At 51.8% G+C, this 26,823-nt stretch overlaps 1 protein-coding gene across 1 annotated transcript in view; it reads left to right on the top strand.

The window, feature by feature from the left end:
* The window catches only part of LOC146871941 (STE20-related kinase adapter protein alpha-like), a 366,775-nt gene that overhangs the window by 207,007 nt on the left and 132,945 nt on the right, over positions 1-26,823 (top strand). Inside the window, exons 10-11 of the mRNA XM_085652306.1 lie at positions 9,867-9,887; positions 23,504-23,532. Coding sequence (XP_085508432.1) covers positions 9,867-9,887; positions 23,504-23,532 — 50 coding nt within the window. The remainder of the gene's footprint in view (positions 1-9,866; positions 9,888-23,503; positions 23,533-26,823) is intronic.

The raw sequence follows: 26,823 nt of genomic DNA, 5'->3' as shown, positions 1-26,823 counted from the left end.
TTGTGCTGCCTACAGCAGGGCCAAGTGTCATCTACCTTGTCAGTACTTTGCCAGTCCATGTGCATTGGGCATGGTGCATGGGTATGTACCTAGGCCATATGGGCTGAGGGCATTGGTGTCTGTTTCTTAGTTGCACAATGTGTTGTGTGAGCCCCACCCTCCCAGCATCCCGGACATCCAGTCTTGGCTTTGTGGTTGGTGTGGCCTGAGACATGGCATTGCCTTTATTTGTGAATGGGGCATGGAGACGTTAGTGGCATGAGCGTGGTTTTTGAGTGTGGTTTTGTGCGGTGAGGGCTTGGGGGAAGTTGCGTGCATTTGGTGTATTTGTGGTGTGGATGCTATTCCCCCCCATGTTACGTGAGTTGTTTGTGTACTCACCAGGCTCTGCGACTCCTTCGACTCCGTGTACTCCCACCGGCGGAAGCATGGCCATCACCTTCTCCTCCCAGGGATGGTAATGCACGGGTCTGCGGGGCAACCCACCTCCAGTGATGTTACTCTGGGCGTATTCCTCATTAAGTTTCCTCTTGACTGCCCTGCGCAGATCGTACCACCTGGCTTGGCATTCATACCTGGTCCTTCGGATGGGCGCAACAACATTCACCTTATCGACGATCCTCTGCCACAGGCTAGTTTTTTGGGCTATGCTGGTCTGTCTGACCAATGTTCCAAACAGCTGTGGCTCGACTCTGATGACTTCGTTGACAAGGAGGTCCAGCTCCGCCCTTGTGAACTTTGGATTCTTGTCTGTGGGCATGATGTGGGGTGTGGGTGTGGATGGTTGTGGGTGTGTGGGTGTGAATGTGACGGTGTGTGTGTGAATGTGAAGAGGGGGTGTTTGTGAAGGATGTTGTGTGAAGGTGTGTAAGTGAGGATGTAGTTAAGGTGTAAGTAAGGTGCAGTTGTTTGTCTGTGGGGTCTGTCAGCAGTGGGTCTGTTGCAAAGGCTCATGGGTTGTGTGTGTGTGTGCCCTTTTTATTGGTCCATTTGTGGGTGTGGCTGTGTTTGAAATTTTGGTGGGTGTGTTATAAGAGGTGGTTGTGACTTAGGGCCTCTGTTTGCCTGTTTGGATGTGCCAGGTCAGTCATTGAGATGTATTTTGTCATGTAGACGTGTTTTGTTGTGTTGTGCGAGTCGAATTGACCCTCCTTGTGCTGTTTTACAGTATCCTGGTTCTTTACGAGTCTTTTTCGCGTAGGTAAGGTCCGTACATACGCGATGCTGGGTGAGGGTGCTGGGGTACGGTGTTGGGGTACGGTGCGTACAGGTACGGGGCTGGGGTACGGGCCTAGGGTGCGGCGCGTACAGGTGGCAGTCTGGGGTACAGTGTTGGGGTACGGTACGTACAGGTGTGGGGCTGGGCTACGGTGTTGGGGTACGGTGCGTACAGGTACGGGGCTGGGGTATGGGCCTAGGGTGCGGCGCGTACATGTGGGGGGCTGGAGTACGGTGTTGGGGTACGGTGCGTACAGGTACGGGGCTGGGGTACTGTGTTGGGGTACGGTGCATACAGGTGCGGGGCTGTTTTACGATTTGCACGTAAAAATGTCCGGCTCCCTATCGTACACTTTTCCCGACGCTATTCGGACGTAAACATTTCCGGCTCCCTCTCGTACCCTTTTCCCGATGCAATTCGTATGTATTTTTCACGTACGAATCGTACTTCGCAGTTTGTACGGTACTTGTACGATTCGTACGTGAAAATATACAGATACGAGTCGTACGCAAATTTATTTTGCCGGATCGGAATCGGCACCAAAATGTTGAACAGAAACAAATATATCAGCAAGTGAAAGAGCAGATTGACCATGGATTACTTCATGAAAAGAGAGTGTGCTCATGTATATCATTTCAACCTCTCCGAATGTATGTGAGTGGTCAAGCTGGAACAGGAAAGAGTTTCTTAATTAAAGTAATGACAAGTTATCTGCAAAAAACAACTGAGTCGCATTTGTCTTGTGTTGTCACTGCTCCAACTGGGTTGGTAGCACATAACATTAAAGGAATTACTTTACATCGTTTACTAATGCTGCCAGTAGAGCATGAGAACAAATTGGAATACCACAAGCTATCTGGAGAAGCTTGTTGTGAAGTTTCAAGAGTGCTGAAGAAAATAAAACTTCTCATTATTGATGAGGTGAGCATGGTTTCAAACTTGATGCTTGCCTTTGTGCATTTAAGAATGCAGCAAATTCTTAAAACAGAGTATGACGTGTTATTTGGAGGAAAACACGTCATAGTTTTTGGAGATCTACTGCAACTGACACCGGTAAAAGGACAACCGGTATTTAAAACACTTGCCCATGAAGATACCAGAAAGTCTCTTGGCAGTGTTGGTAATGTGAACATTTGGAGTAATTTTGAATACAAAGAACTGACAACAAATATGCGATAGGCAAATGATGCTAAATATGGAAGTAATCTTCAAGATATAAGAATTGGAATTCTTTCAAAAAAAGGGAAAGAAGCTTTGGAGAGTCGATTACTTTGCAATGTCTTTCCAAATGAAAATGCAGTTGCTTCAAAAGTGTACGTGGAAATTGATAAAACTAAGTCAGTGATTTGCTTAATGCCGACACTGCGTGAGTGTTCAATATTCAACGAAGAATTATTAAAATTGGAAAATGAAGAAATTGTAAAAATGGAAGCCATCGATAAAATACTATACGAAGGAATCACTATTATTTTGACGGGTAAGTTGAGATCAAAACTAGATTGTTTAATAATAATAATACAGAAGCTTATAGAGCGCGACAGCTACCCCAAACAGGGGCGTCCCGGCGCTGAAAACATCAGGCAATAGCACAGGCAAAGAAGGGTCAACAACCACCCCTGTTATCTTAGTCTGACTTGAACAGCCAGGTCTTTAGGGCTTTCCGGAAAACAAGTTCTGTGTTAGCCAGGTGAAGGTGACCTGGCAGGGAGTTCCACAGTGTGGCCGCTCTAACCGAGAAGGTTCTGCCCCCCAGACGGGCTTTCCTAAAGTGGAAAGAGTGGAGCAGATTTTGGGCGTTAGAACGCAGTGCGCGGGACTGTTTGTAGGGGCGTAGTCTGTCTTCCAGATAGCTCGGGCACCTGCCTCTTAGAGCCCTGTAGGACAGGGTCATAGCCTTAAAAATAATTCTCTTCTCAACTGGCAGCCAGTGTAGTCTCAGGAGATGCGGAGAGACATGGTCTCGAAAAGGCCGGCGGCAGACCAGTCTCGCAGCCGCATTCTGTACTATCTGGAGTCGATGAATCGCATATTTAGGAAGGCCAAGGTACAGGGCATTTGCATAGTCCAGCCTCGAAGTGACTGTTGCATGAACTACCGTTTTACGGCAGTCTTCAGGTAAGCAATGCAGAATTTTCCTTAGGTTTTTTAATTTACTAAAACAAGTTGCAGAGACTTGCTGGATTTGAGCTGAGAGGGAGAGATCTGTCTCCCATCTCACCCCTAAATTCCGGATGCATTTAGCTAAAACTGCTGGTTTGGAAAAGACACTGTGGTGCCGATTCCGATCCGGGAAAAAAAAATACTGTGCAACTCGCATCCGTATTTTTTTACGTACGAGTCGCACAAGTACCGTACAAACTGCCAAGTACGATTCGCATGGGAAAAACTCCATACGAATCACATCCGGAAAACTCCCCCACACGTCCTCGGGTCGGAAAATGTGTCCGACACAGCCCCGGACGATTTACCGTACGAGTCGGAAAAATGAAGTCCGACCGCGCTAGTACGATCACCGCACCCCCACCCCACCCGTGCACATACGGACCGTACCCCCACCTGTGTATGAATGGAGCGTACCAACACCCCACCCGTGTATGTACGGACCGTACCCCCCACCCGTGTATGTACGGACCGTACCCCCCACCCGTGCACGTACGGACCGTACCCCCACCCGTGTATGAATGGAGCGTACCAACACCCCACCCGTGTATGTACGGACCGTACCCCCCGTGTATGTACGGACCGTACCCCCACCCCACCAGTGTATGTACGGACCGTACCCCCACCCCACCAGTGTATGTACGGACCGTACCCCCACCCCACCAGTGTATGTACGGACCGTACCCCCACCCCACCCGTGTATGTACAGACCATACCCCCACCCCACCAGTGTATGTACGGACCGTACCCCCACCCCACCAGTGTACGTACGGACCGTACCCCCACCCGTGTATGACTGGAGCGTACCAACACCCCACCCGTGTATGTACGGACCGTACCCCCACCCCACCCGTGTATGTACGGACCGTACCCCCCACCCATGTATGTACGGACCGTACCCCCACCCCACCAGTGTATGTACAGACCATACCCCCACCCGTGTACGTACGGACTGTACCCCCACCCGTGTATGAATGGAGCGTGCCAACACCCCACCCGTGTATGTACGGACCGTACCCCCACCCGTGTATGTACGGACCGTACCCCCCCCCGTGTATGTACGGACCGTACCCCCACCCCACCAGTGTATGTACGGACCGAACCCCCACCCCACCCGTGTTCGCACGCACCCTACCCCAGGCCCACACACCAGCACCCTCACCCAACATCGGGCATGTACGAGCCGTACTAAGCCATAGCAAAGGACAGCACTGTACAACAACATGGCCCATGTACGCACCGTACAGACGCAAAAAACACTCCTACTGAACCAGAACTAACCAAAAAAACACAAGGACAGTCAATCCGAGGCACACAACACCACAAAACATATCCAACAAGGCCAAATACATCCTATACACTCACTTGCAACTGACAAACAGATAAACAGAGGCCCAAACCACTACCACTCCTTATAACACACCCACCCAAAGTTCAAACACAGCCACACCCACAAATGGACCAATAAAAAGGCCCAACACACACAAACCATGATCCTTTGCAACAGATCCACTGCTGCCAGACCCCAGAGACAACGCACTGCACCATACTTCAACCATCAATACACCTTACACTTGCACTCCTTCACACAACCACCATCACAAACACACCCTCATCACATTCACACACACACACACCCACACCCACACACCCACAACCATCCACACCCACACCCCCACAACCATCCACACCCACACCCCACACCATGCCCACCAACAAGAATCCAAAGTTCACAAAGGACGAGCTGGAGGCCCTTGTCGATGAAATCATCAGAGTCGAGCCACAGCTCTTCGGAACATTGATCAGACGGACCAGCATATCAGAAAAAAATGCCATGTGGGAGAGGATAGTCAATTCCGTGAATGCTGTTGGGTCCACCAGAAGGACCAGGCATGAGTGCCAAGCCAGGTGGTACGATCTGCGGAGGACGGTCCGCCGCAAAATGACGGACGAGCACAACCAGGCCAACATCACTGGAGGAGGGCCATCCCGCAGACCGGTACACTACCATCCCTGGGAAGAGAAGGTGATGACCACGCTGGAGCCGTTGGCATGTGACGGACTAGAAGGAGTCCGAGAGCCTGGTGAGTACACAAACAACTCACCTCACATGGGGGGAACGCCATATACAACCCAAATATCAATCATGCACGCAACCCCCACAAAGCCAGAACCGGACACAACCACACTCCAAAAACACACACATGCCACTAGCGCCTCCATGCCCCATGCCCCATGCAAGGCCAGGCCAAGTCACAGGCCACACAAAACACAAACACAAGACAGGATGTCCCCGATGCCGGGAGGGTGGGCCTCAAAACTGACATAGAGCAACTCTGAAGCACACAACAATGCCCTCAGCCCATATGGCTTATGGCACAGCCATACCAACAGTGTGTCCCCACACAGTACTGTTTTGCCTGCTAATGGTGGCCGCGTTGCAGGACGACATGGGTCTGAAGGCACATTTTGCACATAACAGCAGCCAATGAAGACGCAGCACACTGAAAGAGTGTCAGCACACACCGCCACAGCAGCAGTGCAGACTTACACACTCCGCCCAATGGGTGCCCGCAGAGAAGAAACAAAGCCACATGAACAAGCCAATGCCCTTTGCAAGACCTGCAAACTCCGTGTGCCCAGGAAGCTGGGCTGAGGTGACAGAGGGTGACACACAGAGGGAGGGAGAGGGGCAGAGAGAGGGACAGAGACAGAGGTGGACACAGGGAGACAGACAGAGGGAGGGAGGAGGCTGACAGAGGGAGGGAGAAAGGGAGACGGACAGAGGGAGGAGGCTGACAGAGGGAGGGAGAAAGGGAGAGGGACAGAGGGAGGAGGCTGACAAAGGGAGGGAGTAAAGGGAGATGGACAGAGGGAGGAGGCTGATAGAGGGAGGGAGAAAGGGAGATAGAGGGAGACGGACAGTGGGAGGAGGCTGACAGAGGGAGGGAGTAAGGGAGACAGAGGGAGACCAAATCACCCTTGGGTGGTGTGGCCATATCCGCTCATCAGCAGGTGGACTGTGTGCATGTAGACAAGGTTTGGCAGTGCCTTAACCCCCCTTCAACCTTTGATAAACACTAGGCTATGTGTCAATCTGGGCACGAGTACATCCGTGCTGCAGGCACAAACAGAACCGTACACCCAGTATACCTACCCACTGTGTTCGTCAGAACCCTGTCACAAATTGTTAAGTTACCTACCTGTATTCTCAAATAGCATTGAAAAAACACCATTTGGCCACGTACAGTGCAACACATAAGGCGGCTCCGCATGGCTTGCTACGCCCGCTCACTACACTGCTGACTGCGTTCCCAAAAGATGCATCAACTAAGATTGTGTCACACATAGGTCAAGTGTCGAAAGCTGTGGCCAAGGGACATACCCATGCACAAGTGCACTGTGTGAGGAATGCTAGCCAAATCCAACCACCCAGAGGAACTGTGCCAAATCAAAAAAGAATGAAACATGGATGTCGCATGTAACACAATTAACACGGTCTCTCTCACACACAGGTCAACGTCGTCGATCTCCTCCCAACACTGGGGGGGAAGACTCACAGGACCAGGCTCTGCGTGAAGAGGACCCCAACGCCAGCGACGACCCAGACCAACCTGGCCCCTCTGGTGTCCTACCACCTGCAGCACCTGCATCAGGTACAACTGTGCCAACCACCACCCCCATTCCTGCCACATCCCAGGAGACACCCAGGAGCCCTGCCCGCACACAACAACGCAGCCAGTCTGTCCAGGAGGGACAAGGTTCTTCGGGCACCCAGGAGGAGGCAGGCGACACCGCAAATGCCATCCCTCAGGGGTCCCGGAGACTCGATGTGCCCACAACGGCAGGCCAGGTGCAAGTGGGCAGGGGTGGTGGGAGTGGAGGACGGCGGAGGCCCGAACCTGCCCAGTTGGCTCAGGACCCGGCTATGGCACACGTCAGAACCATCCTGGACGCATACCGGCGTGACTCCAGAGGCATCGCCCAGGTAGTGGAGACCCTCAATGAGATGAAGGCCCTGCAGGTTGAGCATCATGCCAGACAAGACATGCAGAGCACTTGGCGGTGCAGAAGGACCTGAGCCAATCCCTCCATCAGATCGCCCAAAGCCTGGCAAACCCTCCCTGTGCCAGCAGGCGTAGAGCAGCACCAGCCCCAGGGAGGGAGGAGGAGGAGGAATCATCTGACGGAGCGTCCCTTGCACCGTCAAGCCAGGCATCTGAGGGTCCCCGCAGGAAGGTGGGTCGTCCACGCAAGAAAACGTGAGAGTCAGCGGAACATCACCATCTCCCAGGTCACCTGGCCTGGCACCTGGCCCTATGGCCCAACAGCAGCACAGCAGCAAAGGACATTCTCTGCCACATGGCCTTGCTGGTCACTGTCTGACCAATGTTGACAAAGACTGTTGCACAGACTCTGATGACTGTCAATGGCAAGGACACCAACTCCCCCTGTGAACTTTGGATTCAACACTCCCGCCAAGCACCTCTTGTCACCCCCCCAAACACGTACCCCAGCACTAATAAAATTCATCACAATCACAAGATGATGCCGTCATTTTGCATTATTCCACTACATGTGTGTGTTGTAAAGTCAAACCATGCCTGATTTCTGAATTAACTCCGAACCACCATACCCTGGGGTCTGAGTCTGGCACAGGACACACATGGGTCACAACGTACCATCCAAGACAGACATGGAGCACCATACTCACCCGTGATGGGCCCAACCAGCTGAGGGGGTGCCCGCACAACTGTGCCCACAGACCTATTTAGAAGAGCAACACTCATGCGCAGAGGTCAGGGATCATGTGGAGTGTCCTGTGCTGGGAGTCCCAGGTATGTGTAGACACGTGGCAGAACCATGTCCTGCATGCTTGAGACAGGCGGATGTGGCGAATGGTGGGCCAGCCAAGGTTGGATGCATGGAGATGGCACAATAGGGTGTTGGATCACAGTGCCACAAGGTTGTGTTGTGGGTGTGGGCTGCATCCTGAGGGTGTGTGTGGATTGAGAAGGTCATCCTGCAGCTGGCAGTGATCCACTCCCCCCATCTCTGTTTGACGTTGATGTGGCCTGGTCGCCGGATGTAGTAGCAGAGCTGTGCAGATGCACCCTGGATGTGGCCAAGTATCATGGGATTTCTAACGCACATGTCCGTAGGAGTAGACACAGATGTCACAGTTGACCTGGGGGATGGTCTCCCTCTTGCCTAGAGGTGGATGGAACTGGGGATCTAGTGCATGATGCAGAGTGTGCTGCCGCATGAGGCACAGATGCTGCTGATCAGCATAGCACATGTCAGCAAGCAATCCATGATGGACACCAGCTCGTTTGCGTGGACACTGGGTGCCCTTGCAGCAGGGCCTGCAGCAGCATGCGCCATGTCAAGGAAACAATGCCACAAGTAGCACACAAAGACAAAGATCTCAGGAAGGAACCATGCAAAAGGTGCATGTCAAGGAAGGAATGTCTGGGTCAACATGGCACACACACACACAATGGATTCACATGCGGCACAGTGGCCGTCGTGGAGACTGACAGGCCACAAAACCTACACAGCCATGGACATCATGCACAATACAGAATCTAATCCCTGACAAACTGCTTACATCTTGCTACTCTACTGTGAGAAGTTGGCCTGGTATATGCTGTTCACTAGTTCTAGTGACCACCTTGTACCATGCCAAGCAACCCTTATGGTGTGGTTGTAAGTCAACCTTTTCGGACTAGCTGCCCTAGTGGTAGCGTAGGCTAAGCAGTCTTTGAGGCTAAACTCGTGATGCGTGTTAAGCAAGCTGTTTTACCAATAGTAACCCCCTTTTATACCAATGAAAGGACACCACACAGATATATATTCAAAATATATGTGTATTTATTTCTCAAAGTAACCCCTAGTCTCTTTATGAGCACAGGAGCACAAATCGTCAAACAAGATTAGCACAGAATACACAGAAGTTGCACTTTATATGGATAGGCCCTGGTGGCCACTCGAACCATATACTAAAATAGTGGTATAAGTACCACGAACAGAAAAGGGAAAAGGCCTAGGGCCTCTAGAATCGCTGGGCCTACAAGGAGCTAACGTTAGTTAGTGACCAGGAGGTCCACGGGTGGCGTGTGCAGAGCAAATAGTCACACGCGTGCTCCCATAGGTTTCAATGGGTGCGTAAAAAGTACAAAGTTACTGCAAAAGGAATCTTCCGGATGACCTAGGAACTTAAGATTTGGAACACAGGCACTAGAGATGTAATACTACACTTGGGCACAGGTGTGCCAGCTTTACCTCACCCACAGGAAGCGGGTGCATAGGCCTCGAAGTGCGTCGGGTTTCTTCTATCTGTTCCGTTGAGCCTGGGACAAAGATGCTGCAGGCGGTCGGTCGGGAAGAGATGCAGTGGATCCAAGAGTGGATCGGAGATGTTGAAGACCTGTAAGCAGAGGGGACAGTGTTCACAGTCACTAGCCAGTGACCAGCGTGGCACCAGGTGGGTACCAGGCGATGTCGGGTGCAAACAGGAAGGAAGGTGTAGCTTGACTCTGCAGCCACGTGGTCCCTGAAGGTCGACGACGTCCAGGAGTCGAGTCACGAGCTGTCCCACGCAGGCTCTCGCTGTCGGCGGTGTCGGCGACTTGATCGAAGCAAACAAGCCTTGGCAAAAGCAATTGTTGTAGGCAAGGAGTTTAAGCTGATGGTTCTGACCAGCAAGGTCAGAGGAACTGCTTCTTTGGAGGGGAGCAAGGGCCAGTCTGGAGCAACCAGACCAGCGGTGTTTGTCGTAGATTTCGTCGCCAAGATGGCCACTAGCCAGCGGGCCAGCAACCGGTTAGGCGCGTCGAGTGGCAAAATGCAGAAGGGCCCCACGCAGATCGTGGAGATGCTGGAGGGCTCACCTTTGGTGCAGATGCTGCTCGAGGGTTGGGCTTCTCAGGACCCAAAGCACAACTTGGAGGGAGCCTCGGTTGTTGCACTTGTCAGCTTGTCGTAGTCGTTCCAAGATGGCTGGCTCCACGTGTCTCGGTGCCTCCACGGGTCTCCTCTTTTCAGGGACTGTGGATCGGGCGGTGAGAGGTCTGGAGGTCCAGGTCTTGTCAGTCTCTGGGCTCGGGCTCCGGCGGGAGGCGGCGGCAAAGCAGACGGTGATTCGCTGGATGGTGCTTGCGTTAGCAAGGTGGTCACTCCCTGACCACAGGGGAGATTTTCTTCAGTCTTCTGTGCAGCAGAATGTCGAAGTTCCCGTCTTCTTCTTAGTTTCAAGTTGATTCCAGGATGTCTGAAGTCTTAGGACACAGCTCCTACCTTTATTCGGATTCTAGGGGCCGGACTACCTGCTAGGTCCCTCCCTATGGGTGGGACCAGGAAGGGGGGTGGTTACACCCCCAATCCTTTGTCCAGCTCGCCCCAGGCCCGGGACTGGTGTGCCCCAGGACCGGTTTGAACTGGCATATGCCCCGAGGCTCCTTGTGAGCCACAGGCATGTCTGGTTTCTTTCAAGCCCTACCTGACCAATACACAAAATCCTGTCTGGGGTGGTGCTCGCACCTCCCCTGGCAGGAAACCCTTTGTCCACACCTCCCAAGCTGGAAGGACTCCCAGCAGCAGGAGGGCAGACTTGTGTCTGTGGTGGCAGCATCCATTTTGTGGAGCTGAGGCTATGTCTGATTTTACCCGGGTTTCAGGTACTGTACATGTCGTGTCCCTCTAGAAGGGTGGAATGCTAACCCCGTCGCCAGAATTGGCGAGGGGTTAGTATTCCAATTCGTATGACACCTTACTCGACATGTTTTGATAAAGCCAAACCAAAGATAGCATTTAACCGCGAGGTTCATAATGCACTTAAGAGTATATGGTATGACGATATCTGGAAACAGTAGAAGGAAGTTGTTCCGACCACTGCAGACAGGCTCAGCTCATGCCAGAGCACCATCTCACATGGAACCAAGCACTCTGCCTTCAGGATTGTTAAGGCCTGCCATAGGAGTGACTTATAGGTTACCAGGTGTCCCATTTAAGGTTAGGTATAGGTATACTACACCTAAGTAAGAGGTGATTACACCAACTTACCCCAGCTGAGTGATCAGCCAGTTGTGTCAGATTGTTAGGCCAAGCCTGGGGTGGCATAATACATGCTGCAGCCCCTGGCAGGCCTTGGGTACACCAATGCCCTGGGTACCTAGTGTACACTGGTACAGGGGCTGACAGGGTGATCCACTTCCAATTGGTTATGCACCTAGGGTGCATAGTTTTAATTTAGTAGAGAGAACAGCAGGCTGGGGGTCTGATTGGCAGGCCCACAGCCTCAATATGTCAAAAACCAGTGAAGCAAAAATTTGGGGTGACCATAGGATAGCAGACCCTACTCTCCTACACAACCCCCCCCCAAACGCTGGGACATTAAACTAGCCTTGACCAGTCTCGTCTTCATGTCCTAAGTGGAAGTACCTGGAGAGACCATCTGCATTCCCATGGTCAGTACCTGGCCGGTGCTCCACTGTAAAGTCCATCCCCTGTAGGGAAATGGACCACCTAAGCAGTTTGGGGTTTTCACCCTTCATCTGATTTAGCCACAAGAGGGGCTTATGGTCGGTCTGAATCTTGAAGTGAGTGCCAAACAAGTATGGCCTCAGCTTCTTCAGGGCCCACACCACAGCAAAGGCCTCCCTCTCAATAGCTGACCAATTCTTCTCTCTGGGGGTCAACCTTCTGCTAATAAAAGCAATGGGTTGGTCTTGACCATCTACATTAAGTTGTGACAGCACAGCTCCCACACCCAACTCAGAAGCATCTGTTTGGACAATAAACTCTTTGGAGTAGTCAGGACTTTTCAGGATAGGTGCAGAGCACATGGCCTCCTTCAGGTCATCAAATGCCTTTTGACAGCTTACTGTCCACTGAACCTTTTTGGGCATCTTCTTGGATGTCAGATCATTAAGAGGAGTCACAATGGACCCATAGTTCTTAACAAACTTCCTGTAGTACCCAGTCAAGCCCAAGAAAGCTCGAACTTGAGTCTGGGTGGTTGGAGGGGACCAATCCTTGATGGACTGTATCTTACTCTCCAGTGGTTGAACTTGGCCCCCACCTACAAGGTGGCCCAAATACACAACCTTACTCTGCCCTATCTGGCACTTAGTAGCCTTGATAGTGAGGCCTGCCCTTTGCAGAGCCTCAAGAGCCTTCTTCAGGTGGATCAGGTGATCCTCCCAGGTGGAACTAAAGACAGCAATGTCATCAAGATATGCTGCGCAAAAGTCATCCAACCCAGTAAGGACTTGGTTCACCAGCCTTTGGAAGGTGGCAGGTGCATTCTTCAGACCAAAGGGCATCACCACAAACTGATAATGCCCACCTGGGGTTGAGAATGCTGTTTTGGCCTTAGACTCCTCAGCTAATCTGATTTGCCAATAGCCAGCTGTCAAGTCAAATGTGCTCAAAAACTTTGCAGAAGCTAGTTTGTCTATGAGCTCATCTGCCCTTGGAATAGGGTGTGCATCTGTCCTGGTGACAGCATTGAGTCCTCTGTAGTCCACACAGAACCTCATCTCTCTCTTGCCATCTTTGGTGTGAGGTTTGGGGACCAGAACCACTGGGCTAGCCCAGGGGCTCTCTGAGGGTTCAATGACACCTAATTCCAGCATTTTATGTACCTCAGCCTTTATACAGTCCCTGACGTGGTCAGGTTGTCTGTAAAGTTTGTTCTTTACAGGCAGACTGTCACCAGTGTCCACAACATGGGTACACCAGTCAGTTTGACTAGGTATCAAGGAAAACATATGTGAAAATGATTGTAGAACCTGTCTACATTCAGTCTGCTGATGGGCAGTGAGGTTGCCTCCAAGGGTCACTCCTTCAACTGAGCCATCTTCAGGGTTCTGAGACAACAGGTCTGGGAGAGGGTCACTCTCTTCCTCCTGTCCCTCATCTGTAGCCATGAGCAAGCCCATGTCTGCCCTGTCAACATATGCTTTAAGCCTGTTAACATGGAGTACCCTGTGGGGACTCCTGGGAGTTCCTAGGTCCACCAAGTAGGTGACCTCTCCCTTCTTTTCCAGGATTGTATGGGGTCCAGACCATTTGTCTTGGAGTGCTGCTGGGGCCACTGGCTCCAACACCCATACCTTCTGTCCTGGCTGATACTCAACCAAGACAGCCTTTTGGTCATGCCAAGCTTTCTGTAAGGCCTGGCTTGCCTCAAGGTTTTTAGATGCCTTCTCCATATACTCAGCCATCCTGGAGCGGAGACCAAGTACATAGTCCACTATGTCTAGCTTAGGCTTTTTGAGAGGTAACTCCCATCCTTCCTTCACCAAACACAGTGGGCCTCTCACAGGGTGCCCAAACAACAATTCAAAGGGGCTGTAGCCAACTCCTTTTTGTGGGACCTCTCTGTAAGCAAACAGAAGGCAGGGTAGAAGGATGTCCCATCTTCGCCTGAGCTTTTCAGGTAATCCTTTGATCATACCCTTTAGGGTCTTGTTGAATCTCTCAACAAGCCCATTGCATTGTGGGTGATAAGGGGTGGTGAACTTGTAGTTGACACCACATTCCTTCCACATAGCTGTTAAGTATCCTGACATAAAGTTGGTACCTCTGTCAGATACTACCTCCTTAGGAAACCCCACTCTGGAGAATACTCCCAGCAGGGCCCTGGCCACAACAGGAGCTGTAGTGGTCCTAAGGGGAATTGCCTCTGGATACCTGGTGGCATGATCCACTACCACCAGTATAAATCTGTGCCCAGATGCAGTGGGAGGATCCATGGGACCCACTATGTCTATTCCCACTCTTTCAAAGGGAACCCCCACCACAGGTAGTGGTATCAGGGGGGCCTTTGTTGTGCCACCTGATTTGCCACTGGCTTGGCAGGTAACACAGGAGCGACAAAACTCCTTTGTATCTTCATTCATATGAGGCCAGTGAAAGTGAGGGACAAGTCTGTCCCAGGTCTTGTTCTGGCCTAGGTGTCCTGCTAAAGGAATATCATGGGCCAAGGTAAGAAGGAAGCCCCTAAATTGCAGAGGTATAACCAACCTCCTGGTTGCACCAGGCTTGGGGTCTCTAGCCTCTGAATAAAGGAGCCCTTCATCCCAATACACTTTATGGGTACCTTGAGCATTCCCAGCAGCCTCAGCAGCAGCCAGCTGTCTGAGGGGTTCAAGAGAGGGACAGGATAACTGAGCCTGCCTCAAGTCAGCCCTTGAAGGTCCCCCTGTCCCCAGAAACTCAACCTGATCAGGTTCAAGCTCTTCAGGGACAGTTCCTTCAGGGTCCTCTAGATCAGCTTCCTGGGAAGGCTGATCATCACTCTGAGGCAGGGGGGAAGGCACAGCCTTGACCCTCCTGTTCTTCTTCTTGGTAGGTACTTGGTCCATTGTTCCAGGATCCAAGACCTGAGGTTCAGTGAGGCACTTTTTGGCCTGTGACCTGGTCACAGCAAGGACATGTGATGATATACCTAACATCTCTGCATGAGTCCTGTACTCCACTTCTGACCATAGAGAACTCTCTAGGTCATTGCCCAACAAACATTCTACTGGGAGGTCTGCACTAACCACAACCCTTTTGAGGCCAGTTACCCCTCCCCATGAGAAGTTAACAACTGCCACACTATGTGAAGTAGTGGCATTGCTGGCATTGGTCACCAGGTAGTTCTCACCTGGTATGTACTGTCCAGGATCCACAAAGCCTGGTGTCACCATAGTGACACTGGCACATGTGTCCCTGTAGGCTTGAGCCACTTTGTCATTAATTAAAGGAGTCTGTCTGTACTTGCCCAGGTTACTGGGGCTCACAGTCAGGGACAAATCAATGTCCCCATCACAGATCAAGACCGCCTGTGTAAGGGTTCTGTCTAAGTCAGAATCTCCTTCAGTTCCCATAGTGATTCCCACTACACCCTTTGTCTGGGGACCAACACTGCTAACAGTAGTACTGGGAGCAGGTGCCTTAGGGGCAACAGTGTTGGGGGCTCCACCCTTTTTGCAATCACTAGTCCAGTGAGTTGTATTTTTACAATGATTGCACCAGGGTTTCTTTTGACCTTCTTTCTTCTTTTTGGACTGTTGGGACCCACCCTCCTTAGTAGTAGTTTGGGGCCCTGTTGAAGACTTCTGGTCTTTAGGTTTCTGATCTCCACCCTTTTGGTCTGTTTTCTTCTGATCACCCCCTTGGCCCTGGTTCTGGTTCTTTTGCTTAACCCTGGTTCTGACCCATTTGTCTGCCTTCTTTCCCAATTCTTGGGGAGAGGTCAGATCAGAGTCAACCAAGTGTTGATGCAGTTGCTGGTTTTGACAGTTATTTAAAATCTGTTCTCTCATCATCAAATTATACAATCCTGTAAAATCAGATACCTTACTTCCCAGCAACCAACCCTCCAAAGCCTTAGTGGCACATTCAATGTATTCAGACCAGTCCTGAGTCTGTGTCTTTTGGGTGTCTCTGAACATTAACCTGTACTGTTCAGTGGTTAAGCCTAACCCATCTACCAGAACACTCTTCAGGACTCTGTAGTTTCTGACATCCTCTTCTCTAACAGTGAGGAGTCTGTCTCTGCCTCTTCCTTCAAAGGAGAGCCAGAGGATTGCTGCCCACTGGTCTTCAGGAACCTGCTGTACTTTGCAGGCTCTCTCAAGAGCAGTTATCCACTTGTGGATGTCATCCCCACTTTTGTAGGGGGGCACAACCTTAGACAGGTTTCTATTATCGAAAACCCTATCTTTGTCCTTAGGGACAATGCTGCCACCAGTGGGTATAGACCCACTCTCTTTATGCTGTCTAGCCTTGCTAAGTTTCTCTTCCATCAGGGCTACTTCTAGCTCCTGCTTCCTGATCCTCAGCTGGGCCTCTTGCATCTTGGCCTCATGTTCCCTCCTCTGAGGGGTGGTCATCCTTCTCCTGGAGTGACCTTGAGAGCCTCTAGAGCCATGGGAAGCATTGGAGTCACCTGAGCGATTCCTTTGCCTTCCCAGCCCTGTGTTAAGTCCACTGGGGAGATCCAGTGGGTTGAACCCACTGTCAGTCCCCAATAGCCTTGGTTTAGCTGGGCCAAGTATAACACTTGGCACTGGGCTAGTTCTCCCTTCATCCTCACTACTGTCAGTATCCTTTTCACTCTCATCCTCTGTGGTAGGCATCCCATCTAAGGGGTGACTATTGGGAAGGGGTACTTCAGTGGCATCTTTAGAAGGGGGGCCTCCTGTTCCTGTCCCTAAGGGGGCTAACTGGGAAGCTTTCTTGAGTGCTCTCTGATTCTCATCATTCTGTAAGAGCTCTCTGAGCTCAGCAGAGTTTGGGTTCTTGGGCTGTTTAAGGCCTCTAAGAGTTGCCAAATGCCTGAGCTCATTCTGATTAAGGGTAGCAAAGCTGGATGGTGCCCTCTGGGGGTCACTCTCAACAGAGATGGGTACAGTGGACCCCTCTGCCCCGGCCATTGCTCTTAAGTGTGGGTGGATGTGTTGCAATCTACCTACACTTGGGTTTACCTACTAAACCTATCTAGTAGTTGTAGTCAGGGTGTGCTACTCCCTTTGCTCTACAACAACTAAGTTCAGTAGAACTTATGTATATCTAATCTTGTTTTATATGTACCTACAGGTACCTATGTGATCTTTCAATTGGTAACCAAGAGATTACAATGGTAAAACACAGCAAGCTCAAATCCAACCGCTGCTCACCAATGTGAGAAGTTGGCCTGGTATATGCTGTTCACTAGTTCTAGTGACCACCTTGTACCATGCCAAGCAACCCTTATGGTGTGGTTGTAAGTCAACCTTTTCGGACTAGCTGCCCTAGTGGTAGCGTAGGCTAAGCAGTCTTTGAGGCTAAACTCGTGATGCGTGTTAAGCAAGCTGTTTTACCAATAGTAACCCCCTTTTATACCAATGAAAGGACACCACACAGATATATATTCAAAATATATGTGTATTTATTTCTCAAAGTAACCCCTAGTCTCTTTATGAGCACAGGAGCACAAATCGTCAAACAAGATTAGCACAGAATACACAGAAGTTGCACTTTATATGGATAGGCCCTGGTGGCCACTCGAACCATATACTAAAATAGTGGTATAAGTACCACGAACAGAAAAGGGAAAAGGCCTAGGGCCTCTAGAATCGCTGGGCCTACAAGGAGCTAACGTTAGTTAGTGACCAGGAGGTCCACGGGTGGCGTGTGCAGAGCAAATAGTCACACGCGTGCTCCCATAGGTTTCAATGGGTGCGTAAAAAGTACAAAGTTACTGCAAAAGGAATCTTCCGGATGACCTAGGAACTTAAGATTTGGAACACAGGCACTAGAGATGTAATACTACACTTGGGCACAGGTGTGCCAGCTTTACCTCACCCACAGGAAGCGGGTGCATAGGCCTCGAAGTGCGTCGGGTTTCTTCTATCTGTTCCGTTGAGCCTGGGACAAAGATGCTGCAGGCGGTCGGTCGGGAAGAGATGCAGTGGATCCAAGAGTGGATCGGAGATGTTGAAGACCTGTAAGCAGAGGGGACAGTGTTCACAGTCACTAGCCAGTGACCAGCGTGGCACCAGGTGGGTACCAGGCGATGTCGGGTGCAAACAGGAAGGAAGGTGTAGCTTGACTCTGCAGCCACGTGGTCCCTGAAGGTCGACGACGTCCAGGAGTCGAGTCACGAGCTGTCCCACGCAGGCTCTCGCTGTCGGCGGTGTCGGCGACTTGATCGAAGCAAACAAGCCTTGGCAAAAGCAATTGTTGTAGGCAAGGAGTTTAAGCTGATGGTTCTGACCAGCAAGGTCAGAGGAACTGCTCCTTTGGAGGGGAGCAAGGGCCAGTCTGGAGCAACCAGACCAGCGGTGTTTGTCGTAGATTTCGTCGCCAAGATGGCCACTAGCCAGCGGGCCAGCAACCGGTTAGGCGCGTCGAGTGGCAAAATGCAGAAGGGCCCCACGCAGATCGTGGAGATGCTGGAGGGCTCACCTTTGGTGCAGATGCTGCTCGAAGGTTGGGCTTCTCAGGACCCAAAGCACAACTTGGAGGGAGCCTCGGTTGTTGCACTTGTCAGCTTGTCGTAGTCGTTCCAAGATGGCTGGCTCCACGTGTCTCGGTGCCTCCACGGGTCTCCTCTTTTCAGGGACTGTGGATCGGGCGGTGAGAGGTCTGGAGGTCCAGGTCTTGTCAGTCTCTGGGCTCGGGCTCCGGCGGGAGGCGGCGGCAAAGCAGACGGTGATTCGCTGGATGGTGCTTGCGTTAGCAAGGTGGTCACTCCCTGACCACAGGGGAGATTTTCTTCAGTCTTCTGTGCAGCAGAATGTCGAAGTTCCCGTCTTCTTCTTAGTTTCAAGTTGATTCCAGGATGTCTGAAGTCTTAGGACACAGCTCCTACCTTTATTCGGATTCTAGGGGCCGGACTACCTGCTAGGTCCCTCCCTATGGGTGGGACCAGGAAGGGGGGTGGTTACACCCCCAATCCTTTGTCCAGCTCGCCCCAGGCCCGGGACTGGTGTGCCCCAGGACCGGTTTGAACTGGCATATGCCCCGAGGCTCCTTGTGAGCCACAGGCATGTCTGGTTTCTTTCAAGCCCTACCTGACCAATACACAAAATCCTGTCTGGGGTGGTGCTCGCACCTCCCCTGGCAGGAAACCCTTTGTCCACACCTCCCAAGCTGGAAGGACTCCCAGCAGCAGGAGGGCAGACTTGTGTCTGTGGTGGCAGCATCCATTTTGTGGAGCTGAGGCTATGTCTGATTTTACCCGGGTTTCAGGTACTGTACATGTCGTGTCCCTCTAGAAGGGTGGAATGCTAACCCCGTCGCCAGAATTGGCGAGGGGTTAGTATTCCAATTCGTATGACACCTTACTCGACATGTTTTGATAAAGCCAAACCAAAGATAGCATTTAACCGCGAGGTTCATAATGCACTTAAGAGTATATGGTATGACGATATCTGGAAACAGTAGAAGGAAGTTGTTCCGACCACTGCAGACAGGCTCAGCTCATGCCAGAGCACCATCTCACATGGAACCAAGCACTCTGCCTTCAGGATTGTTAAGGCCTGCCATAGGAGTGACTTATAGGTTACCAGGTGTCCCATTTAAGGTTAGGTATAGGTATACTACACCTAAGTAAGAGGTGATTACACCAACTTACCCCAGCTGAGTGATCAGCCAGTTGTGTCAGATTGTTAGGCCAAGCCTGGGGTGGCATAATACATGCTGCAGCCCCTGGCAGGCCTTGGGTACACCAATGCCCTGGGTACCTAGTGTACACTGGTACAGGGGCTGACAGGGTGATCCACTTCCAATTGGTTATGCACCTAGGGTGCATAGTTTTAATTTAGTAGAGAGAACAGCAGGCTGGGGGTCTGATTGGCAGGCCCACAGCCTCAATATGTCAAAAACCAGTGAAGCAAAAAGCAAAAATTTGGGGTGACCATAGGATAGCAGACCCTACTCTCCTACATCTACACATAGACTCATATGCACCATCGCAGAGAACAATGCCAGACATGCCGCATGCACATTGGCAACCGACCACCATTGACAGAGATGAGGCACCTTGGAGGCAGAGGGACACCTTTATTACTCATGTGTGTCGGAATGCCAATGCAACTCTGTCTACACATACACAGGTCATGTGGATGAAGAGTGGGACCAACACTGGCACCCCCCTTAGCACCACAGATGCAGGAAATCCATGGCACTGGCACACAAGTGACGGGTGACAGCTAAACACCCCCTGCTGCTCACAGAGAGCCTGCTATACACCATTGAGCCCCTAATGGGAATTCACACACCATGTCAACCCGCAACCCGTATGTTTCCGAGGCCAGTGTCACACACATTGATGGCTCCATCACAATCCCATTACAGATGACTGTCACCAAGTCTGACCATCAATTCAGGTGAATTCTGCTCCAGGTCATGTGCCCCATGGTGATTCTACATGTATGCCAAGTAACCAAACATGAACAGGAGCAGTGCACACACATTCAAAACAAATACCACTCCCAAAAAGCCGTGCTGCATCCCTTACCCTAAGGAGATTTTCTAACTTGTCCGTGCATGTAACGCTGAATCAGCACATGTTGCTGTGATCATGAGGAATAGCAGGAGCACAACAATGCCACCAGCAGACAGCATGCGCAAGTACCTGTGGATGGGAGACATACCAGAAGTCAGCCAAAAGAAGTACATCCGCATACATGTGCATGTACTCGACACGTATTAGGTTGTCAACATGCTAGGTGACAATGATGACTCAGGAAAGACATTCTTCTATTGCACCATCACTCGAGTGACACATACAAACACATCTCAGACTCACTTGGAAGACATGCAGATGGACACACACATTGCAACACATGCCACACACAGCCCAATGCGTGCACACTCAGACACTGGAACTCACCACTAATCAAAGAAGTCGCGTATGAGCCGACTCCGCATGTCCTCCGCCGCCTCCTCCTCCTCCACATCACTTGCCTCATGCCCAAGCCCTTCATCCTCCACGGGTGGATGGTCCTTCTCATCTGGATCCAGGATGAGTGGCACAGCTTTCTCCACTGCCATGTTGTGCAGCATGCAGCACACGAGGAATATCTTGCAGACCTTCACCGGTGCACGCCACCGGTCTTGTGGAGGCAACGGAATCGGCTCTTCAGGAGGCCAAACGTCCTCTCTATCACTCGCCTGGTCCGCCCATGGGCGTTGTTGTAGCGGTGATCGGCAGCTGTTCTGGGGTTGCGGAGAGGCGTGATCAGCCATGGCATGTTGGGAGTTCCAGGGCCCTAGGGCACCCCACATGCATAGAAACGGCCCGTACACACGCGTGTACGGGGCGTATCACTATGGGTACGCATACGCGAGCAAAGCCATAGTGAAACGGCCCGTACACGCGCGTGTACGGGCCGTTTCACTATGGCTTTGCTCGCGTATGCGTACCCATAGTGATACGCCCCGTACACGCGCGTGTACGGGCCATTTCTATGCATGTGGGGTGCCCTAGGGCCCTGGAACTCACCGTACCTGTGTGTGAATGTCCAAATTACATAGGGGACACATGAGGGACAAGTATAAAGCCCTACATGCATGCTGGTTGTCATGGAGACCGAGTTTAAAGTTTGAATTTTTTTCATCAGGTGCCCAGCTAAAGTCGGTTTGAAAGAATCTACATTGTTGCAAAGTGGCTGTTGAGTTGACATCATGCTCAATAAAAAAAATGAGAAAAGCCACTGACTGTGGTAGGTTTAAAGGGATTGGAGGAAACATAGGATGCAAATGTGAGTGACCAATCACTCTGTACTCCTGTGAATGGAACAGGGCAGCAAGGTCGATATAAGGCAGCCAGGTCCCATGAGAGAGCACTTGCCTGCACATCCTTTGATTCAACTACACTGCTGCTGCTTGTGAATCCTCTGGCACCATGTCCAGGTCTGTGGAGAGGGCCCAGCCTTTCACCCAGGAGGAGAACCTAGCCCTGCTCGATGTGATCCTACCACAGTACCCTATGCTGTACGGTCGACCAGGGGTTCAGGTGAGTGCTGAGTCCACTAGCAAAGACTGTGCCCCTTTTTTGTGACTGTGACTTCTGCCATTGTGTCCAGGTGTAACACACATGCAATGTACTGTTGGGTGGGTCCCGGGTGGGGGAATGCCTAATGTCTCCCAGCCAGAGCATGCTGTGGTGCATATCTGCTCTCCTCACTTGCATTGTGTGTACTGTGACAATCACTGCATGTGGCATTACACATTCTGCCGGTCTAATCCTCCTGGGAATGTCGTTACTACAGTCCTCATGTGAATCTGTGGTCCCCCCCAGTGTGACAGGTGGCAGTACCCACAGATGTGTGTTTGTTTAGTGTACATGTGCTGAGAGTGTCCAAAAGATGTGTTTGTCCCCTGGACATTGGTGTGTGTGTGTAAGTCCCCTGTCATGTGGGTGAGTGCATATGTGGAGTGTAGCACCCCAGCTGCATGAGGGATGGATATACCCTGCCCATCTGATGGGAGCAGGGAGCAGTGCTGTGTGTCTGCGGTGATGGGCCAGCCCCACCACACCTGTGACACCCCCAGTCTAGTGGCACATGTGCAGAGTGAGGTGTGTAGCTGCAGTTGTCAATGGCAGGTGATTGTCCTGTGGCTGTGTGTGTCTGTGTACTCTGCTGAGGGCGCCTCAGTGGCCTGTGGCATGTGACTGCTTTGAGGTGCTGCACATAATCCTGGTGTCACTTGTGATGCACAGTGTGAGCCTGGATGATTGATTGTGTCGTACCCCTCATGCCACCTGTGTACTCTACAATGCCACCTAGTGCTTTTTGCCTTCCACAGAGGAAAGTGTCCCTATGACACAGGTGTAATGAGTTTGATGCATTCTATGCCCTGTTGAAACCAGCCAAATTGTTCTAATGTGTGTCTCTGTGACATGTCGCAGGTGTATTGATGTTGTCTCACTTTTTCACCCTCACAGGTAGGCGCCTGTGCCAAGGAGCAGATCTGGAAGGACGCCGTCAGTGCAGTGAGACAGACGGATGGTCGGAAGCGGCGCCTAGCCCAGGTGAGGAAACGCTGGCAGGATATCCGGTGCTGGACGCGGAGGATCGCACGGGTCCTGCTGGGGGACTCACCTGTGAGCCAAAAGAACCATGGGCGCCGCCGTCTGACCCACATCCACAAGCGTGTGCTGGCGGTCGTCTTCCCTGACATGGACAGGCGCTTACGGGAAAAGCAGCAGCAGGAAGGGGGTAGGTACATGTGTGTTTGTTGTGTGTCACCAGCATTTGTAAGTGCACAGTTGCATGGATACACTGCCAGGATTTACATGTGCAGTGCAGTTCCTGGTCCCCAAAGTGTAGCGGTGCTGTCCTTCCTCCCTTCCCCTCCTTGGCATGTGTACCCTGGTCTGTGTGTAGTCACACTTGCACAAGGTTATCTAGGCTGCCAGTTTATCGATGTGCCCAATGCGTGCAGCTTCATGTGTGGGGGTGGTGTGTAACAGGTTTTGGGACCTTGCCTGTGCCCTGTCCAGTTCAGTACTTGTGGGGTCCATGTCAGTTGTCACTGATGCTGAGTCCAGACATAGGAGTGGGTCTCTAAAGTGTATTGCTTTACAGCATGCATTTCCTATTTTGTGGCCTGTGACATGATGTGCATGAGTGTGAGATATGCAGAGTGCAGGGATGGTGGCTTGTGTTGCAGTTAGTACCATTCAGGAACGTGGAGTAGTGTGGCCACTACCGTCCCCTGGGGCATCTTTTCCTAGGTATCATGTGTGTAATCCAAAAATCTCGACAATCCCTGTGTCTCCAGCATAGGTTGTGCTCTGTGCCATTGTACCCTGGCACCATTTGTGTCTACGTAAACTCGGCTACATGTGTCCACTGTACAGGCTGACCAAATGTCCCTTGTTCATACTCACGGGGGCCAGTGCCTGTGTGTAATGATAAAATGATCTGATGATGGCCATTTGTAGATGATGTATTTGTACGGGCGCACCAGGGGTATTTTGTGTCCAATCGGGATTTCTTGCAGGCCATGTGTTTTTATTCCAGACTAAGAGATGTAAGTGCTTCCTGTGTCTCAATAAATTGTCTCATGTAGGGGGTGGTTGGTGCGGGCAAGGCCTACATGTCTAGACCTGAAGTCTCCTTGCTAGGTCTGGCCAGTGTGTGATGTTTGTGTGGACATACACTCAAGGTGCAGTGACCCTTTAACCCCTTCAGCGCGGCACGGATTTCAGCGCCACGCTGAAGGTTCCGTGCGTGGGCGGGGCCATGACGGAGCGGTTCCGTCATGCGCACAGCGCGACCGTCGCACATGGCGGAACCGCTCCGTCACAAGCACGGAAAGGGTTAATGTTGGGCATGTTTTTAAGTATTGCCTTTGCAGCATGTGCCTACAGTTAATAGACATGGTTCCTGCTCATCCCTTTTTACGCCAACGCTGTGTGCTGCACATGCTGTGCTGGATTGTCCCCAGTGCCTGGCTCCTCTGTCCAAATCCATATCATGTTATTTGCTATTGTGTCATGCTCTCCATAGTTGTTCAGTGGCATGGTGGGTCAACCAACTGTGTGTTGCAGGGCCTACATATGTGCCTTGTATTGTAGATGTTACTCATGTTGCTTTTCAGGCTATGCACTGTGACCTATGTGGATTTGACTCATGTGACATATGTATACAGGTGTCTGATTATTTCCTGTCTCTTCACCGTGCTCACAGCATCGTCGGGGGACACCGAGGGAGACACTGGCACGGACCGTGAGGCGGGATCGAGCACCAGTGCCATCAGTGCAGAGTTGTCTGGCACATTGAGTGGCACGGAGGCCGACGGGAGTGCAGCGGAGGACCTGTCCAGTCAATCCACCACCGACTATGACGCAGAAGGGTCCGAGGCTGAGCACTCCGAGGGGGCGGAGGCTGGTCCCACAGCTGACACCAGCACTCCATCACTACCCGCCCCCTCCATTCTGATCACCGGCCTCCCACTTGCTCGTGTCCCTTTCCGCCGTGCTCGGTCAGCACGTGTCTCCTTCTTGCCAGGCACAGCACCCCCTGCCCCTGTCTCCACTGCTGCCACCAATGCCGAGTCTGTGGACATCCTGCGGCAGTTGCAGGTTGGTCAGACTGCGACGCTTAATGTCCTCCATGGCCACAGCCAAGTGCTGAACCAGATGGAGGCATACTTGGAGGGCCTTTCAGCCGCGCAGTCTGACCAACGCAACTTGCTGAGGTCCATCGACTCGACACTGACTGCAGCAGTGGGTCTCCTGCAGCGCTACGTCCCACCCCCTACCCCTGCCCCATCCACACTTCCCACTCCCATGCCTGTCCCACGTACACCCAGACGTCAGCATGCACGCACACCACCAGACACAGGCACCACACCAGCAGGGCAGGGCAAGCGCACACCTCCTGGCACGCACACACAGGGTGAGGTAGGCACACCCACTGGGGGGGGGGCAAACGTAAGTCACGCAGCCAGAGTGGGAGTCTGCATTCCGCAAAATCCACTCCCTCCAAACCCACTCCCCTCAGCTCTCCTGGCCACGAATCCAGCAAGGATTCCTTCATGGCCGCTCTGTCCCTGAGCCCAACAGTGACACCACCCAGCAAGCATGCAAAGGAGTCCCCGGTCAGGGTAGTTGAGTGCCCCCCCTGTCCACACCCTCCCCCAGTGGCGCTGCAACCCATTCCTCCGCCCCCCCTCCTTGGGGCCTGTGGTTCCTTCGGGTGCAGGGGATACGCTGGGGGACCTTGCTGACGTGTGCAGCGCCATCCTCACCACCTCCTTTGGCGCTGCCCCACCCCCTGTGGTGGAGTCCTCCGTCCCTGCACCCACAATGCCTGCCCTTGCCCCTCCTGTCCCTGCGGTGCCTGGTCCTTCCCCCCCACATGATGCCCCCCCCCGTGGAAGACAGGGTGGTCTGAACCGTGCAGGCAAGCTAGGGGACACGCGTCCCACTGTGTCCCCCATCCAGCTGTGACTCATGGACTGCCCTATGGGCTTTGTAAATATTGAACATTATCCACACACACTTTATTTGAAAATGCTGAATAAAGCCTTTTTTTTCCCTTAGGACACTACTGCTTTTGTGGTATTGCTGTTGATGGGGCTGCTACATGATTTTGGGTGGTGATCATGTGTTGGGTGTGTGGGAAATGTAGTAGTGTGCTGGTCATAGGGGGTACCCTGGTATCTGTGTGCCATCACAAGGTGTTAGCTAAGTTTCTCTGTTCATGTAAGCATTTACTGCATGGTGAAATTGTCCCAAGGTGTGTTCCTTCCTCTGTGTACCCTGACATCTTCCCTGCAGGGTGTTCCCAATATGTTGCGCTGAGCTGTGTCTACATTAGCTGGGTGTGTGATGTGTAGGAAGGTGGATATCTGACTATGGTTACCCCCAACTTTTTGCCTAGTGTCTAGCTGGTTTTTCGACTTAGTTGGCCTGAGATCCTGCCATTCAGGGTCTCAGGCTGTCTGCTCTCTCTTTAAAATGGACTCCATGTACCCTAGGTACATTCCCAATTGGTAAGGATCACCTTATTGGACCCTGTACAGTGTACCCTAGGTACCCAGGGCATAGGTGTACCCTAGGCCTCCCAGGGGCTGCAGCATGTATTATGCCACCCCTGGTCTGGCCTTCCAATCAGACACAACTGGCTGATCACTCAGCTGGGGCAAGGTCGTGTAATCACCCCTTGCTTAGATATAGTATACCTATATCTACCCTTAAAATAGACACATGTGTACCTATCAGCCACTCCTATGGCAGGCCTTAACAATCCTGGAGGCAGAGTGCTTGGTAACATGTGAGATGGTGCTCTAGCATGAGCTGAGCCTGTCTGCAGCTTTCGGAACCATGTCCTTATAGCTGTTCTATGATATAGCCTACCATATACTCTTAAAGTACCTTATAATCTTAAATGGTTATGGTAACTATGGTTTGGCTTTATCAAAACATGTCGTGTAAGGTGTCTAAC

Source organism: Triturus cristatus, chromosome 1_1, assembly GCF_964204655.1.
Source record: "Triturus cristatus chromosome 1_1, aTriCri1.1, whole genome shotgun sequence".
In the NCBI taxonomy this organism is placed as follows: domain Eukaryota; kingdom Metazoa; phylum Chordata; class Amphibia; order Caudata; family Salamandridae; genus Triturus; species Triturus cristatus.
The sequence above is the reverse complement of the archived record's forward strand: the minus strand, read 5'-3'. Positions and strand labels throughout refer to the sequence as shown.